Source organism: Oryza sativa, chromosome 6 (genome assembly GCF_034140825.1).
Source record: "Oryza sativa Japonica Group chromosome 6, ASM3414082v1".
NCBI classification, from domain to species: Eukaryota; Viridiplantae; Streptophyta; class Magnoliopsida; order Poales; family Poaceae; genus Oryza; species Oryza sativa.
Window position 1 is genome coordinate 20,080,017 of NC_089040.1, and position 15,700 is coordinate 20,095,716.

General features: G+C 41.8%; 1 protein-coding gene across 4 annotated transcripts; it reads right to left on the bottom strand.

The window, feature by feature from the left end:
* Window positions 1–6,529: 6,529 nt before the first annotated feature.
* Window positions 6,530–10,151, bottom strand: LOC4341169 (uncharacterized). 4 transcript variants are annotated; one of them, XR_010742106.1, is made up of 6 exons: window positions 9,691–9,869; window positions 8,979–9,576; window positions 7,868–8,885; window positions 7,309–7,488; window positions 7,025–7,222; window positions 6,530–6,954 (listed from the first exon to the last, which is right to left on the bottom strand). XR_010742106.1 is itself a non-coding variant. In XM_066311801.1 (4 exons), the coding sequence occupies exons 1-4, from the start codon at window positions 9,723–9,725 to the stop codon at window positions 7,481–7,483; spliced, it is 756 nt and encodes a 251-aa protein (XP_066167898.1). In that variant the 5' UTR covers window positions 9,726–9,869; the 3' UTR covers window positions 7,348–7,480. The 4 variants fall into 4 exon arrangements, 1 of the variants encoding a protein (XP_066167898.1); XR_010742105.1 differs by having other exon boundaries at window positions 7,309–8,885; window positions 9,691–10,151; XR_010742107.1 differs by lacking the exon at window positions 8,979–9,576 and having other exon boundaries at window positions 7,309–8,885; window positions 9,691–9,835.
* Between the last annotated feature and the right edge of the window lie 5,549 nt (window positions 10,152–15,700).

The window sequence follows — 15,700 nt, forward strand, 5'->3', positions numbered from 1 at the left end:
TGTATACCGTGGTGGTATGTGGCACGTGGTTGCACATGAGAAAGATGTGTCTTGTGGGTAAAGATGTACACCTCTGATCAGAGTATAATCTATTCGAATAGCCGCGCCCTCGGTTATGGGCAAGCCGAGCAATGTACCCAAGTTAGTGTTTTAATTCTTAAAACCTGCTTAACAACTAAAATGTGGAATGGTTGGCCTGGGTTGGCTTGGGACGAGCTGGGACCCAGGGTCGGGTTGCCAGTTCGGTCTGAATCATCGTAGGCCTTGGGTTAAGGCAGGTTCGTGTGGGTTCACGGCCTTGATTAATAACATTGTATAGTTCTAGGATCGCGTTTACAAAATAGCTTTGAGTAACTAAATGTCTTTAAATGCTGTTTACCGCAACCCTAACCCTTTATAGTATAATCCCTTTGTACTCCCTTGCATTTATTTTGCATCTGCGGGTGTGTCTTGTTGAGTACGGTGGTTGTACTCAGTCTTGCTCAATTTTTCCCAACCCCAGAAGAGGAGTTCCTGGAAGATGAAGGCTTTGGTGTCTAGCTCGTGCCTGCCGTCAAGCGCCTGTGGTCGTCGCCCTAGTCTTCCGCTGTTTCCCGTTTGTCTTTGTGTGCTGGGCCTTCGCTGCCCGTGTAATAATTCTATTTACGCTTCCGCTTGTTAAACTCTGAATTGTATCAACTTTTGGTGTACCTTGCCTCCTGGGACAAGGAATAATACACGCACGTCAGGAACGCCTGTTGGGTGATTTCCGGTCGTGATAGCTGGCCCCAACGCCGCCACCGCGCCCCCACTCTGCCGGGTCCCCACGCCGCCGCCGCCGCCGCGCCCGCACGCCGCCGGGCCGGCCGACGGCGCCCCGACGCCGCCGCCACTGCACGCCACTGCCGCGCGCGCCCGAACGTGACCGAACGCGAGATACGTGGACGACCTTTGAACGAACGCGAATGAACATTCACGAAACGCGAACGATACGATTACGAAACGTTAACGAACGCGAAGGAACATAACGAAACGTTAACGAATGCGAACGAACATGCACGAAAGGTTAACGAACGCGAATGAACATGCACGAAACGTTAACGAACGCGGACGAACGTAACAAAACGTTAACGAACGCGAACGAACGTGAACGATACGATCACGAAACGCGAACGAACGTGCACGAAACGCTTACGAACGTGAATGCACTTGTACTAAAAGTGTTAGAACGAACGCGTTTCTACTTATACGATTTACTGGTAATACATATATGATTATATATGTAACTTGGCCCATTTAGACTAATAGATTTTCCTGGTAATGTTGCAGAGAAGACGTCGGCATCGTCCCTCAAGCCGAAGTGGTAGCTAGCCATCGAAGGAATTTGCACAGGCAAGTGATGTAAATAAGTGATTGTTAGAGATTTAATATAAGATTGTTAGACTTAGCATATATAAATGATTATTACAATTTTAATATGAGATTAGTAGCCATTTAATATAAGATTATTAGACTTAGCATATATATATATATGACTATTACAATTCTAATATAAGATTATTAGAGATTATATATAAGATTGTTGGAGATTTAATATACGATTGTTAGACTTAGCATATATAAATGATTATTACAATTTTAATATGAGATTAGTAGCCATTTAATATAAAATTATAAGAGATTTAATATAAGATTAGCAGAGTTTCAATATTACGGTTAGCAAATACATCATATATACCTAACAAATACTTTTTGTATGCACAGATGGCTGATCGCGATGAGGAACATATACTATACGATACAATCGCAGAGGGAAGCAGCCAGTACTGGAATGAAGAAGAGGGGAACGAGGATCCAAACCAGTACTTGAACGAGGAGGGGAACGTGGAGAGGGATGCGGAGGGGAATGATGCGGAGGAGGCTAGTGGAAGTCAGCCCTCTGCTGGACAGAAGAGGGCACGCGAACAACGAGGTGCCGCGAAGAAGATAGAGGGTCGGCACATCATAACTGAGGTGGACGAAGACGGCCGACCTAGTGCACCGGCAGAAGCAGCCAAGAATTTTGTACGCCACAGCGGTTGGGTTGTGAGGGACAATGTGCCTGTCAGCACGGTGTACTGGCGCAGAACAAGGGCACGCGGGGATGATGACAGCTTTGTCCCGGACTCAGAGAAAGAGATGTTGTGGACCACAATGCTCGAGACGTTCACGCTACCCGCGGGTACGGATAACTTAGTGAAACAGTGGACTCTGAAGAAAATGGCGGAACAGTTCCAGAGCTTCAAGGGAGATCTCTACAAGAAATACATCCTGAAGGGACTAACACCGAACTTCGACGTATTCCCAAAGCTAAGGGATCATTGGGACGAGTTCATTGCTTACAAGACAGGGCAACAAGGGCAAGCGATGATGGCCAGAAACAAAGAAAATGCCGCCAAGAAGAAGTACCATCACCACTTGGGGTCAGGCGGATATAGCGTCGCGAAGCCGAAGTGGAAGGAGATGGAGGCTAGCTTGCTTGAGAGGGGTATCGAACCGGCCACCGCTAATTGGCCGGATCGATCGAAGTTCTGATACTATGCCCACGGTGGAACGCTTAACCCAGTTGATGGCTCCCTTGTCTTCAGCGATCAGATACGCGAGGCTGCCAGTCGCGACTAACGGACGCAGTGGTAGCCTCTTCTCAGGGCACATTCCGACCTGACAGAGAGAAGGATGAGCTGTCACTCGCCCTACAGACTCCCGAGCATCCAGGACGAACACGAGGGAAAGGCGTGATTCCCTGGAAGATTGGATTTAAGGAGGACATCCACACGTACAGGAGTCGGATGAGGAGCAAGAGAGATACCGAGGCGAAGATTGCAGATCTTGAGTACAGGGTATCGAGCTACGAGCTCAGCATGCAAGAGGAGGTGGCAAGGAAGGTGGATGAACGTATGGCCGTACATCGGTCCCAGGATCCCCAGCCGTACATTCATCCTGCAATGGTCAGCCCATTAGGCAATCGTAGCAGCTGCGCCTCAACGGGGCAGGTCGGATCACAGAGCATGGACACCATGCAAACCCAGGACGAAACCTCCTGCCCCGTTGATGAGATCACGCAGCGGATACCATGTGAGCTGCATATTCCCTTCAAGAACTTATCAATCAAGGTATGCTCGTAGTTTGATGATTTTTGACTTGTACATTCCGCAAGTTGCTGCTTAGGTTGATTACTAATAGATAGCCTCTCATCACGTGAAGGTGGCGTCGGAAATGGCCGTCCCAACGGACCCTTCCGGGACTTACCACTGCAGGCCGATTCCAGCAGGATACTCGAGGGTCGAAGTTGAGCTGGTGGAAGCCTTGTACGAGGACCTCGAGTTGGACTACCCAGGAGGGGACGATGAGACGCATCTACGAGACACAAGCCACGCCATCATACTATGGCGCAAGCGGTACATCATCCTTCCTGGGCGACAAGCGGCATTTCGTGCACCATCTCCTCCGGCTCCGCCATCTCCTCCTGCACCATCTCCTCCGCCACCTCCTGCTGCACCATCTCCTTCGGCTCCTCCGCCACCTCCTGCTGCACCATCTCCTCCGTCTCCTCCGCCTCCTCCGGCTCCACCGTGTCCGTCTGCACCTCCCAAGACAAGGTCTCGCCAAGCTCCACCGCCTGCCCGCACAAGGGCAAGGAAGAAGGCGAAAGTTGACACCACCAAAAACAAGGAGCCACCATACGATTGCAGTCAAGAGGAGCTTGATGCTTATGTGGCAGGAGAGGTGAAGAGGCAACTCAAGCCTCGGAGTCCTGAAAAGAAGATACCTATTGACCCGAGCGTGAAGAAATTCTTCAAGGGAATGTCCAAAACAAACAAGGAGGCGTTACAGATATCGGACTATGACCGAACACTTCAGAGAGCCTATCACAAGAAGTCCAAACCAGTTCCTCAGCTTGGAGAACAACCAAACAAAGAGGTCGAGCCGTTGGTGACCGGCGAAGATTTTGGCATAACGGATTTCATTGCAGACACCGGTCTATCTGTGGATCAGTTGGTTGGAGCCGCACTAATCCCGAAGGCGGAAGTGGCATACAAGTTTGAACTCGGTAAACCGCTTGTCAAACCTGAACAGCTGGAGTCCCAACCGACACAGATGTACAAATTCCACGAACGGTACATGGAAATGAGCGCCAACGGTAGAGAGATGTTCGGGGCGAGGATCAGAAACCCTGACTTCTTGCAAGGAGACGATGTTCTCTGGATCCATTTCAAGGATCTCTTCGATCTGTACCAGTTGGATGCCCTCGACGTCTCTCTCCTGAGCGCATGGATTTTGTGAGTATCTTTGAGTTCGATTTGTTTCGTTCAATAATTAGCTCCTGGCATATATGTAAGCAATAATACTTTCCTTTCATCGTTGCAGAATGGAGATTCAAAGGGCCCGACGGCGGAGGGTCTACAATACTGGGTTCATCGACCCTCAGAAAATCAACTCCGAAATGATCAACAAGTATGAGAAAGACACAGAGGACAATCTCGTCCATCTCCTAACGCAGCAGCATTTCTAGACGTACATACTACTGCCGTACAACACAGAGTGAGTTTTTATTGTCATTCGAACAAATTTCATTCCCATACATATAGCATGTACATTTTCGATCATATATATCTCATCTCACGCATATTCCAGATTCCACTAGGTCATGTTATTCTTCGACTTGGATGCATGCAGAGTCACTGTGTACGACTCAATGAATAAAGAGGAGAAGATTTTTGACAAGGTCTTCAAACTGATAGACAGGTAATATAATGCCATCTATTCGAAAGTCGCGGGGAATCTATTGCTATTATGTTGATCTCAGGTAATAATTAATTAATCATTGCTTGCAACTACATATGTAGGGCTTGGGATCGGTTCCGTCAATTGGTCCGCGGGACTTGGAAAGAAAAACTTGGACGGAGGTTTCATTTTCCAGTGAGTACATGCATGATCCAAAATTATATTGAATTGAATCTCTAATTACAGTTAATATAAAGAGTATATTAAATCTCTCTTTGTTTCTCGTGTAGTGTGGAAAGCAGGAACAGGGAACTAACTTATGCGGCTACTACGTATGCGAGTATGCCCACTGCCTATCAAACCAAATATGCACAACACGAGAGCTTGATGTACGTATACATAAACCATTCAAAAGTTCATTGCGTATCGATTTGTTAAGTTGTTTATTAATTTCATATATTGATACATCATTATTTTTGGAATGATAGCGTATTCACATGAGGGATAATCTCCCACACAAGGATTTTATCACGGCTGTTCAAGAACAACTGATGGGATTCATCAACGAAGAAGTCCTTAATCCCGACGGTGAATTCTACTACGACGGATCAACAATTCATAACGTCGGTCCTTCCTCTTCTGACATAACGCCGGCGTCGAAGTCGAAGTCGTAGCTATAGCTACCGAGCAAATGAATTGTACTATATATGCATGTATATATATATTTATATATGTACACATTTGCTTTTGTGTTAATATATATTTTGGTAACATATATATATATATATAGCACATAAAATGTTAAGTAGCTTTAATTAAACATATGTGTGTGTATATAATATATGATTTATACATACACACACACATATATATATATATATATATATATATATGTATATATATATATATATATATATATATATATATATATATATGACTATATATGTATTGTAACATATGTATGTGTATATATATATATATATATATATATAATCAACCATGCAGCAAACAGGGCCATGCAAAAAAAAAAAAGGTCAGCTCGATCTTTAGTCCCGGTTATTTCACCCGGGACTAAAGATAGTTATCTTTAGTCCCGGATTCGTAGTCCCGATTGGACAACCGGGACTAAAGGGGGGTTACCAACCGGGACTACAAACGGTTTCTCCACCAGTGTAACTTAATTTGATCGTGTCTACTTTACATATGGTTACCTCGACCATGGCTCCCTCACACACTTTTCGGGAGAAAATTGTGATTTTGCTATCGCAAAAGAATGGTTTCGCTGGAATACTATCCCTTCAAAGTGATTCATTAAAATGCTATCCTAAACTAGGGGTGTTCACTGAAATGCTATTTTGGATCTTTTTGATTATTACTAATGTTTTTACTCTCTTTTATTTTTTCTCCGGACCAAAATGCCCTCGTCTCTATGTCCTCCTTTCGCCCAGGATAATGGCAGGTTAACATTGCTCTAGCAAAATATATTGCTATATATTTGTGAAACCTATGCACGCCTCATGCTCCGCTGCGTGATATGTATATACTAATTGATCACTAACACTAATACAAAAGCTCCCGTGCACTGGTTTGAAAGTCAAACAACACCTCTCTGGTTTTGACACATGCTTTGCTAGAGCAATATATTTTGCTTTCACATTTGTACAATAAAAATGGTGTGTAGTCCAGTTCAGTCACAAGCGCGCATACACATCAAGATATAATGGAGAAGCTAGCTTAACCCATAAAATTTGGGCATGAAAAAATTGTAAAAACAAAATAGAACAAATTTGGACAGCATGTAGACATAATATTGAATAGCATGTGGTTCACAAAATACCTCACATAACAATGGTTCACAACATAACAGTGGTCACAACATAACAGTGGTTCACATGCACCATGGTTCACATGCACCATGGTTCACAAAAGACCTCAAATAACAGTGCCTCACATGCACCAACAACAAAGGTGGTTCACATACACTAACATGGTTCACATACACCACCATGGTTCACAAAATACCTCTTATAACAGTGCCTCACATGCATAGCACACAATCAAGTAGGCTTCATTTTCTTGGGTGTGAGCTTCTTTGTACATGTCCTCTTTGAGCTTGATTCAGCAATATTCAACCTCCTTTTACATGTCACTTGTGAAGCAAGTGCCGGTTGTGTGCTTGTCCCTCCTTGTTCCATTAACATTGCAAGCCGGCTACAAGGAAATTGTTGTTGTTAAGCAAAAATACATCTAGGTTAATGTAATTGTAGTTGGTTGTACTAACCGTCTTGTCACAACTGTTGGGCTTTCTTGAATAATGGTTTGTACAGTAGGCCTAGTTGGGGTATGTGGTATAGGAGCAGGAGCAACATGAGCAGCAGGAGCATCAGGAGCATCAGGAGCAGGGGCATAAACCACATCAGGAGCATTAGGAGCAGGAGCCGGCCCATACCTCATTGTGTTCCATCTTGCCTTTCGTTTCCTACAAGGTGAGATAAATATATTTTAATTTTACAAGGAAAAACAAATGTAGTACAATAGAAAAAAAATAATGACATTTAGACTTACGGCTTCTTCTTTGTACCATTGAGCTTGCACTTGTAGCTAGTTTGTCCATGACCCAACTCACCGCATTTTTTACACCTCTTTTTCCTCTAATCGTTGCCTTCTCTTTGGCAGTCTTTAGGCTTGCTACCACCACCTTCCAAGCAACCCTTGATCCTTAGTTTCCTGTACCTTCCTAGGTTCCTTTTTGCAAGGGGTGCACCAAGAACAAAAGGTAAATCCACCTTAGGCCATTGTGATTTGTCAGGGAGTGGCTCAATAATTGAGTTGTATGCATTCCAGAATAGGGCCACAGAGTAGTAGGGATTAATGTAGTTCTCCAACTTTACATCCCTAATTTGCTAGGAGGCAATCACTGCCAAGGCATGTTGGCAAGGCTTGCTAGTGTGTTGCCACTCCTGACATGTACAAGACTGCTCATGTGTCCTCACAACATGCCTAGCATGGCTGCTACTATTGTCCCAAACCTCAGCAGTGGTTATGTCAGCATGCACAACTGACAAGTGGCCTAACCCTCGAGTCCTAGCTCTCAACTGGTGCAAAATGGCAGGTAGAATTGTACCTGTGAATTTATTTCCAATCCTTCTCCTCCTATTCCACAGGGTCATTATCATCTCCCTACATGTGTCAGCAAGCTCACAAATAGGTAAGGCCTTTATATCTCTGATCCAATTGTTAAAGCACTCTGCAAGATTGTTAGTGACATAATCACATTTAATTTCAGCATTGAAGCCACTCCTGTACCATATCAATTTATGGTAAGTGTCAAGCCAGAGAGCCACATCGGTGCATGCTTTCTTAATTGTATCCATACACTCCTCGTGCACTTGTGCCCTATATGATCTAGCTACAGGATACATCTCTTGGAAGACAGATCCACCATATTTCTTGATTAGATTTTGCGTAAGGTGGTTAAAACATTCTCTATGTCCAGCCCAAGGGAAAACTCGGTGCACTGCAATCTCTAATCCTTTGCATGCATCAGTACAAATTGCAAGAGGAGATACTTTTCCTATGGCCTTGAGCAATTGAATCATAAACCAGGTCCAATTATCAGTAGTCTCAGCATCAAAGAAACCAAAAGCAATGGGGTACATCCAGTTGTTTCCATCTATAGCTATGGCAGATGCTAAATGTCCTTTCCACAAACCATTTAGGGCAGTTGAGTCTACACTAAGGTATGGCCTACATCCAGTTAGAAATCCAGTAATCCATGGACTAAGTGCACAAAAGAATCTGTTAAAATAAACCTTCCCATCAACCTCAATAGTGTCAATCTCAATAACACTACCAGGGGACCTCTCCATGACTGCAGCCCTCCACCTATACAACATATGGAAATTTTCTTCCCAACTACCTTGCAATTGGATCATAGCCAAACTCCTACCCTTAGCCACAGTATCATAATTGATTTTGCATTTCTGATCCTCTTGCAACCTTTTTTGCAGTTCTTTAGGGCCCATACCTGAGTCTGTCCTAAGGATATGGATGGCCTTGGAAGCAACCCAGGCGCTGGTTGGTGTGGTAGTCTTTCTTCTACCGCTAGATGTACACGTGTGATAATTAGTAAACTTTGTCACCTGCAAATTAAAACAAATAAAACATGGCATTAGAGCAAAATAAAGAAAATAACATAGAAGTGAAAATGTCAATGACATTAGGAAAAAAAGTACCATTACGGTTCGCTCGTCAGCCTGTCTACGCCCATTCACATGCCAAGGGCAATCACTTGCCCCTTTGCATGCTCCTACATATTTTTTACGATCTGTCGCCTTTACCCAAAGTTCAAACTCCTCATTGATAGCAAACTGTCTAACCGCCAATCTAAAGACCTTCATGTTGGGATACACAGTTCCTTTGACCAAGGATGGCTTATTCGCGTCATTCACCATCATCCTTTCTCCCGCAACCTCGTCCTCGACCGGAGGCTCAACCTCAACCTCATTTTCATCGTGATTCCGATTTTCAGCACCATTGCCATTGTTACCATTACCCTGTTCAGTTGTAGCCGCCGCTTGAGCATTCTCGGCGGCTTCATCCTCAGCCCTCAAACCCAAAAGCACATACAACTCGTCATCATCCACGATGTTTACCCTTCCTTCCTCATCTAACGATTCGATAATCTGTAGGTTTTCCCAATCAACAATAGGTGGTGGATGTGGTTCTGGCTGTGGCTGTTCTCCTTGAGTAGGAGGAGAACTACCACCACTATCAGGTTCATCAGCAGGTGATTGTACAACTACTAATTGACTCCCAGGCTCCTCCTCGAGCCTAGAGAAAAAGATGCAAATAATTGCAAACAATAGTCAGATCTATCTAACCCCTTACTTCCAGCAAATCAATCGTGTAATCATGTCACTGAAAAAAAAATAGAGAAGTGCATACCTCCCAACAATCTGTAGCCAGGTGGAGTCATCCATGGAGTCAAACCCTAACCACACATTGAGGGAGGGGAGGAGGGAGTGGAGGGCGGGAAGAGCTGACCGAGGGGCAGCGGCTGATGGGGGTGGCAGCGGATGGAGGTAGCGGTGGATGGGGGCGGCGGTGGCGGCGGATGGGGGTGGTGGTGGATGGGGGCGGCGGCAGATGGGGGTGGCGGTGGATGGAGGCCGTGGTGGATGGGGGCGGCGGCGGATGGGGGTCGCGGTGGCGGCGGCGGATGGGGGTGGCGGTGGCAGCGGAGGCGGATGGGGGCGGTGGCGCTGACTGGGGGAGGACGAGGTAGGGGAGTGGCAGGGGCGGGGGCCGGCGCCGGCGCCGAAGACGAAGCCGATGCGGAGGCGCGCTGCTGTCGCCTCTGCCGATGCCGCTCCCAGCTTCTCCCTCAGTCAACACCGACGCTGGATGGCTGGAGAGATCGATTCGATCTGGTGATAAGGACACAAGGGTATTTTGGTCAGAACAAAACTTAAAATAGAGTAAAATCATTTCTAGAAACCAAAAAGATCAAAAATAGCATTTCAGTGAACACCCCTTAGTTTAGGATAGCATTTTAATGAATCACTTTGAAGGGATAGTATTCCAGCGAAACCATTCTTTTGCGATAGCAAAATCACAATTTTCTCACTTTTCGGCAGGGCCGTCTCCAGAAATTGGGGGCCCCGGAACGAAATATAATTTGAGATTCTAAATTTACTTTTGATTCAGTCGATTATTTAAATTAGTAAATTATATTCATGGTAATTTGATTTAAAAGAATAGTACTGAAACATTCAATTCAATTGATCACGCATGGATACATGCATGCAATTCAACAATTAAGTATCAACAATTCAGCATTTGACTTAATTACCAGTTGTCTAGTCTACTCTAATATGGTATAGACTAGGTAGTTGGCTAGCAGCTTTGGGCATCGTCACTGTTGATCAAGGATTCAGAAGCTGGTTTCGCATGCACGCACATGAACACATATTGTTGATTATGGCTGACTGGTTGTGCTGGTGCAGCTGGTCTCTCTGATTTGGGGGACCCCAAATTTTTGTGGGGCCCTGCGCTGACGGCTCAGTTCACACGCCCTCGTCGACGGGCCTGCTTTTCGGTTCAGAAACCTTGAAAATGACAGAAAAGCTAACTATGATTTGTGTTAAGCACTCTCGTTGGTTTTTTCTTCAGTCTAAGCATTCATACTTAAACTGCGAGGAGATGTTCAAGTATATATATGATTGTAAGAGATATATTAGGATATGATTGATTTGTCTTTCTTATTTCTAATCATTTCTTATGTCTACCCATATATATTCTAAATATATATACTTGTCCTCTGAGACTAAGTACAACACGTCAATAGTATCTTTCTGATGTACTATTCAACATAACCTGGAATTAATTAATTTAAGCTACTAACATGTCTCCATTCATCCCCAAATTCACAGCAATTTAATTTTCTTCAAAATTCACATCTAGGAACCCTAGCCCTACACCAGATCCAATGCTCCGAGCAACCCTACGTCGGATCCATCACATCCACCAATGTCACCCATCCTCTTTGCCACAGTTGCCGCCCCTTCCATCCCCTTCATTACCTCCACCAGATCCGGAAACTCCACCACTGTCCCTCCTATCTACTTTGCCGCCGCCACTACAGTCGCGTTGTCTGCTAGAGAGGGAGAAGACGAGGAGAGAGGTGGGAGAGGGAGGGTAGGGAGGAGAGAGATAGTGCATGGAGAGCAAGAAAAACCGATGGGCAAAGGGAGATCGTGGAGAGTCACAGGGAGCAAAACTTAATAGCGAGCCTGTGTTGACGGTTGTTAAGTACTATCTCTGTTTTAAAATATAAGAACCTACGACCGAATAGCACATTTCCTAGTACTACAAATCTGGACAAACTATCTGTCCGGTTCTAGGTTCTTATATTTTGGGGCGGAGGGAGTACCAATTTTGTCCATTAACTATATTAGAAAAAGTTCCGTCCGGTTCTAGGTTCTTATATGACGGGGACGTCAGATCCTTTGAGGGGGGTGTCTGTGACATCATAGTGCAATTAGGATGTGGCCTATGTTTTTTTTTTATTTAAATGATGTGACATGTGTTGTTCATAAGCATTGTGTGCACTCGAGTAGTACCATCTTTGCTAGTTAAGCAAGAGTGTATAGCCAACTTGTAAGGCATTGCCCCTCCAACCATATTATTTTTAGGTTGACTATTTTACGTGAAGCGAGAATGGAAGCATAAGTGAGGTGATATTTATAACTGAGCGTGCTAGTTGGATGGAGGCTGGCCTGCCTTGTTCCGAAGGATTGGCTGTTACAAATTGTAAACTAAAATTACTTGCATCATGTTATCTTAAATTTATGAGAAAAAAATGTCGCAACAATGGAGCTGGTTCATATGAAACTATCATTTTTATACTACATGTTTTCATTTTTTAAAAAAAATATTTAGCATACTAATTTAAACTTTTAAGAAATATTTTTTCTTGTATACTAAAGATGTCTGTATAGATTTTAGGATATATTAATTTATGAAATTTTATATTAAAAATATGATAATATAGCTTCTTTATCTAATTAAAGACATACTCATGTACTTCTACTTGCTTCTACTACCTCCATCCATAAATTGAAGGATTCAACTATTATCCTAAAATATAAGGGATTTTTAATACTACTCGTTCCATCCAGCCATTCTTAATTTAATTTCTATCCAACATTATTCTAACCATCTTCTAACTCTCTACATACCCCTTATTTAATGATGGGTATCTTAGTTTTTTTTTCATTTCTCCTTAATTCCTATAAAATTTTAGGATCCATTATAGGACGGAGATATATAGTAATAAAAAAGTGCTTCATTCATAGACTGATTTATTTGTACCTTTGTAGATTATTTACCTTTACATATTTGTATAGGTAAATAGACCTCGTATATAAGTTGAGAAATATAATTAAGTAGGTATAAAGTCATTAGATGTCTAATGGTATGAAGTAATTGGTCCACCAATTTTATTAGAAAATTAAGGTGGATATTTTTTTGGGGTAATTTTTAGGATCTTCTTTTATTTGGTGGTTAACTTAATTGTTGTAAGAAAAACAAAGAGCCAAGAGCCAGTGGGTTCGTCTTGTCCGTGAGGAGGGAACTGGATACATGTGTTGTACATATGATCAATAGGTGGTTTTTTTTTAATATATAGATCTACAGTTTAAAATAAGGTCCATTGGTTTGGGTATGATGACTTCAGCTCAATATAATGCATACTCCTACCATAGTTACTACAATGTAGCCAGTTGAGATCCATGCTTGGCACCCTTCAGGGTATGAGTAAGAAAAAATGGAGGTGATGAAAATAGTTTTTTTTTTGTCTTGACTTGATTTATTGTATAGACAATACATAATTTGTTTATGGTGTTAATCGATACTACTAAATTTTAGTGGTACTTCTGGTGGTACATATATAATTTTCTCTTTTAAAAATTAGCAGGGTTGATCATTGGACTCTACTTCGAAAAATCTAATAGCTTCAGTGGTGAGGACCACGTAAAAAATATTTGCTCAAACTGTGACCCTTTGCTAACATACAAGTTGATATAGGTTTTTATTTTTTTTCTTGTATTATACATCTAATTTCCCTATGCATGTTCGTGGGGATTAATATTTGATGAAATTTGTTAAAACTCTTTGTGCTAATTGTTAACACTATTTGGATGGGGACGCCATAACAAAGAGATATAATATAGTTACATGTATGTTTTTTTTTCTAGCGAATAGTAGTCTCTCGTATGGACACTTTTTTTTTCTTCTCGGACAAATATTAGTCTATCATAGGAATAGGGTGTTCATAATGTGCGTCTGCATGCATGCATTTATATGAGCTCATGTGATTACCTTTTAAATTGTTAGTAAAAAAGTACTTTTAAAGTTTTGATGGGAAGAGGGTGGAGCAACGGGTGGCATAAGACGACGCCGTGGCATGGCTTCTTTTACCTCCTCGCAAGGAGTGGTCACTGCATATATGCTCAATTTAGAAAAAACCTTAGAGCTGGAAAGAAAGAGAAAACTACCATATGGGTCAAATCATATACACACTCTTCTTATTTTTCTTTTTATATATCTTCTGTAGGTATGTACATAGGAGTTTTAATTTGTATGTACATAAGGAAGGATTATATGGTTTTTAGACAGAGGGATTATTGTCATAGATATAATTTAATGGTTGAAAAATAATGGATCACTGTAACAGACTCAAAATTTCAGGGAAAAAATTTTGCGAAATGTTTTAAGTCCTGCTCTTCTCGATTCTTGCATTGGAGTGATCTTGCTTTTAATCTTTCCTTTGATTTTGGACTTAAACTTTATTTGTAAAGTTAATCGCTCCCTTTTAAATTTTATAAAACCTTTCCATTTATTTTATGTAATCTCTAACTTTGGCTCTAAATTATATTTCCTTTGAATCCATTCCCGAACACCTCCAACAAATACCCTTTCAATTCCCGTTCAACCATCTCTAGAGCACATGAAATATCAATCTCTCTAGAGTTAATACCTTTTTATTTCGAGCTTACCACACTACCACCAAATCCAGTTTTATCTTCCACCAAATACTTCTCCTTTGATCTTTACCCAAACACATGAAATACCAATTCTTATTTTTCCTAGAACCAATACCTTTCCTTTGGATCTCCACCTAAATATTCCTGTAGTCCATAAAATATCCTTTTAAATCTCCCTGAGTCAATATACCTATCCTTTAGAAGTATATCAATCTACCACCAATTCCGTTCCTGTAGAAATTCCCATCCACATATACTTCCAAATCCAGTTCTATACTCTAACAAATATTTCCCCTTTGAAATCTCGTTCATCTAAATTATCCATTTAAGATTTCAAAGTCTATTATTCAACTTGGGCCAATATTTGCTCGATTGGTCGTCACTTTGTTACACCTCCTCATCAATTTTTATCCCTTAGACTAAACCGATATAATTTCAAATTTTCCTAGAATTTATTCTGGATCAATTCCTTGATCTAGACCTATCATTAGAAATCGCCATTTTTTCTCCTTTATACAACACCTTTCATAAACCCCTTTGACATTCCCAAAATTCTCCTATTCTGATTGAGCCGCCAATTTGATTCCTATGGCTTGATCATATCCTTGGCACAAAGAACAATATCATCACCAATATTAAATGATTGCTCTTGTGCTAAGAAATCTAGTTTCATTCCCTTTCATTCAAAAATCCAAATTCCCTTTAGCCATAACGAATCCCCAGAAATCTGTACCACATAATGTCGGGCTGAAGTCCAATTTATTTACCACCATCCATTTTTGCCACCATCCTAAATTTATCCAAAGTTAGAAGTTAAATTATTGCCTTTTTGATTATTTTTGTGACAAGTTTTATATATTTGGTTCTTATTGAATTAAATAAAATTAGAGTATTTTGATCCTTATTGAATTCCTTTAAAATTGGAACATCTTTATTTTTATCCTTTTCAAAATTTATATCTTAAAATAAATATTTTTGATTTTATTTTAAGAATATTTCAAACTCCTTTTTGCTTTAAAAACTTTATATTTAAATTCTTTTTATAAAGTTCAAAAGACCCCAAACTTTTCTCTTTTAAATTTTATCTCCTTTAAAATCTATTTAAAGCCTTCCATTCAAAATTCCCCTAATTTTCAATTCCTTTGAATCCTATTCAAATTCCTTGTCCAAGTTCAAAAAGTCCACAATCATTTATCCTTTAGTTTTCATCGCCTTTGAATTCCAATCGAAATCCTCTAGACTCCTATTCATTTTGGGCCGAAATTCCTCATCAAGTTCCGATGCCACTCGCCCCTTCCCGATGCGCCGCCACTGACGCCGTGCCATGCCTTTCCTCCTCCGGCGCCCAACCCTACAACGACTGCCACATATTCGTGCCGCTGTCATCGACCAATCGGAGCACAGAGCCG